Source organism: Chanos chanos, chromosome 1 (genome assembly GCF_902362185.1).
Source record: "Chanos chanos chromosome 1, fChaCha1.1, whole genome shotgun sequence".
NCBI lineage: Eukaryota > Metazoa > Chordata > Actinopteri > Gonorynchiformes > Chanidae > Chanos > Chanos chanos.
Genome location: NC_044495.1, coordinates 14,857,286 through 14,860,231, shown reverse-complemented (window position 1 = coordinate 14,860,231; position 2,946 = coordinate 14,857,286). Strand labels below are relative to the sequence as shown.

At 47.4% G+C, this 2,946-nt stretch overlaps 1 protein-coding gene across 1 annotated transcript; it reads right to left on the bottom strand.

The window, feature by feature from the left end:
• Positions 1-1,413, bottom strand: insm1b (insulinoma-associated 1b). Its single transcript, XM_030788380.1, has one exon. The coding sequence runs from the start codon at positions 1,411-1,413 to the stop codon at positions 1-3; it is 1,413 nt and encodes a 470-aa protein (XP_030644240.1).
• Positions 1,414-2,946: the final 1,533 nt, after the last annotated feature.

Sequence of the window (2,946 nt, the reverse complement as noted above, 5' to 3'; positions counted from 1 at the left end):
TCAGCACGCGGGACGCACAGGCATTTGGAGCAGAATGACCTGCCTGTTTTCTGTAGGGTGACATTTGTTGATGTGCCTGGTGAGACCCGGGGAGCTGTAGAAAGTAGCCGGGCAGTACTTGCAGGGGAATACCTGGGACGAGTGCAAAAGGCGCAGGTGTCGGTCCTGACTGGCTCTGGTGGGGAAATTCTCCCCGCAGACCGGACAGAGAAGGCAGTCGACCTGGCTCAGATTCAGGGGACTCTGACTTTGGCTGTCTTCCGTGGAGGAGGATACGTGGTCTGGGCTCCCCATTCTCTGTGAGTTTTGAAAGGCGTCTGCAAGAATATGGTTCTGCAAAGCGTGGTGTCCTAGAACGTGTTTTCTTAGGTATGCCTGGCGTTTGAACTTTTTCCCACAGTGTTGGCAGTCATACAGACCGTCTTCGGATCCGGACTCTGACAAACCGGGACTTGGGGTGTCCCTGTCACTTGAAAGCTCAGCTCTCATATCTTTAATATCTTCAGAAAGAGACTTCACGACAGACGGTACTTTAGTATTGTCAGCTTTAGTGGCCTGTGCGGTTGGTAATCCCTGTGTATTCTGTGGTCTTGGTTTGTGCCAGCGTCTGTGGGAGGCTAGGTTTGCCGGACAGCTGAACACCTTGTCGCACTCCGGACATCGATACTCCACCCTCACTATTCTGGAGCACTTGTGCTGAGCCAAGGAGAACGGATCTGTGTACTCTTCCTTACAAAGCTGGCAAATGAATTCTCCCAGTGGCTTGTTTCCTCCTGATGAGGGTGGCTTTGGCTTAAGATCCACGGGCCCTTCTTTGATTTTAAGACCAAGCACTGGAGATGTTGTTACTTCATCTTCGAAGTTAAGTTTCCTTATCGCTTTAGGTTTCTTGGCACCTTGCCTACTTTTGCGCTCGTTGTCGGAGGAAGGCCTTTTGGTGCTGTTCCTGATAGACGGAGTGGGAGCGCTGCTGGTGCTTTCATCCCGGTTGCTGTTGCTGGTACCGATTTTCAAGTCTATCGGAGCGAACAGTAAATGGTCCAAACTGCTTATGGAGGCTGGGGTGGGAAACGATTCCGCGGAAATAGGAGAGCCGAGATTAAAACTTCTCTCGAAATATCTCCTTTCGTGATCTTTGCTGATGGGCCGGGTGGGGCTATACAGAGCTTGGTACACAGTCTCTGGATTGCCAAACTGCACAGGATTTGCTCTCTGGATTGATACCGGCGTGTCTGCTACGTTGGATGGTGACGCTGCTACGTGGTCCGGGCTGGAGGCTACGGAAACAGGTGGAGACGCATCGTTTTGACTCTGGCATCCCGGGGTCGATTCCTGTTCGTCTTCGTCTGCACGAATCCGATAGGAAACGTGAGTCGCTTTCTTGTTCCTTTTCACCAGGAATCCTTTGGGCATGTTGACTGATATATAAACAAGGCACTTTGCGGAGAAGGATGTGGACTTGGACGTGATCCAGGGCGCTGGAGATTGGCACAGACACACTGGGAACCAGGACACCAACCGTATATCGCAGTTCTTGACACCAACCTTTAGGAAAATGTTTTCGCCTCCAAGGCATAGCAGCACTCTTTTTAAAGAGCAACGGTGCTATTGTTCTCGCCCCTTGTCGCTGGATCCCCATCCAATCAGACGCAGCGAAGATCCCGGTGGAATTGCCTGTGGGAGGGTTTAAAGAATTGGGCTGGATGCTCTGGAGGAAAAAACTAAGCAGATGTACCTGCGTTTTATTATATTAATGCGTTCTCGGGGCACCTCCCTCACCAAGGCACACGCCAAAACCCTCCTCTGTTAACGGTCTGCTGGCTCTCAATAGAAAGAAACACGTGCCGTGGCGATGAGGGGCACCTTTAGGGGCCACTGATCCGCTAAAAGGAAATGTCCCTCATTCCCATAATCATCAGAATTTCAAATGTGTGCGTGTGTGTGTGCGCGCGCGTGCGCGCGTGTAGATTGAGAGAGGGAGAGAGAGAGACAGAGAGAGAGAGAGAGAGAGAGCGAGAGAAGACTTCTAATAGAAACAAAAAGAAGTTCTTGTAAATTGTTTCATTATGAAACTTCTCGAAATTTGTAAGCTCTAATGCTGAAAGTTCCCTAGTGTGAGGAATGAGATGCTTGTTCATTTATATGGGGGTAAATAAATAATACTTGTGAATAGGATGGTAATACTAAATAGATTTCCACAAAAGGGTACAAAACATTACAAATGTGAATGAATCTGTTTTAACTGACTTAATCTAATTGTTTAATGTGAACAATGCCATCTACGTCTTTTACCTTGCGATTCTCAATGATAATTTACAAAAATATAAGCAATTCACTGCAACCTCCTGTATACTGTGGCACGTGGGTGTCTCGGTCGTTAAAGCAGAGTCCTAATTCAGTTGTCTGAAGCATACATAAGTAATAAGGAGAGCCTCACATCTTTACCACACAATGGCCACGTCTGCCCGACCGTCACAGGCCTCTTTGCGTCTGAAAAGCGAATTGACCTCTACACCGCGAGACAGGACACACAAGCAATCTGGCCAAAAGATAGGCGCGTGCTGGGCGCAATCAGTGCATTCAACAAAGGCGAGCATTAGCCGAAGGGGTCAGTCCAAAGGATGAACTCGCAGATAAATCTCACAAACGAGCATGGATTTGCAACCGTGCAAAATATTACAGCCATTGTTTGTCATCACAGCGGGTGTATTTATTATTTGTTATTGATATGTTAGTGTTGACGTATCAATGAATGGGTAACAATGGATGGGATTTGGTGTTTTTAAAATATCCGAAAAATCATAATTTAAATTTCTCTCCGAATATCAGTTATCAGGCATCACATACTTCTTATGTAAATTGTCCCCATATATTTACATCTGGAGACAACTAGGCTATAGGTAGCCTGCATGTAAGACTTGAGAGTAAACTGGCCGTTTTCCTTTT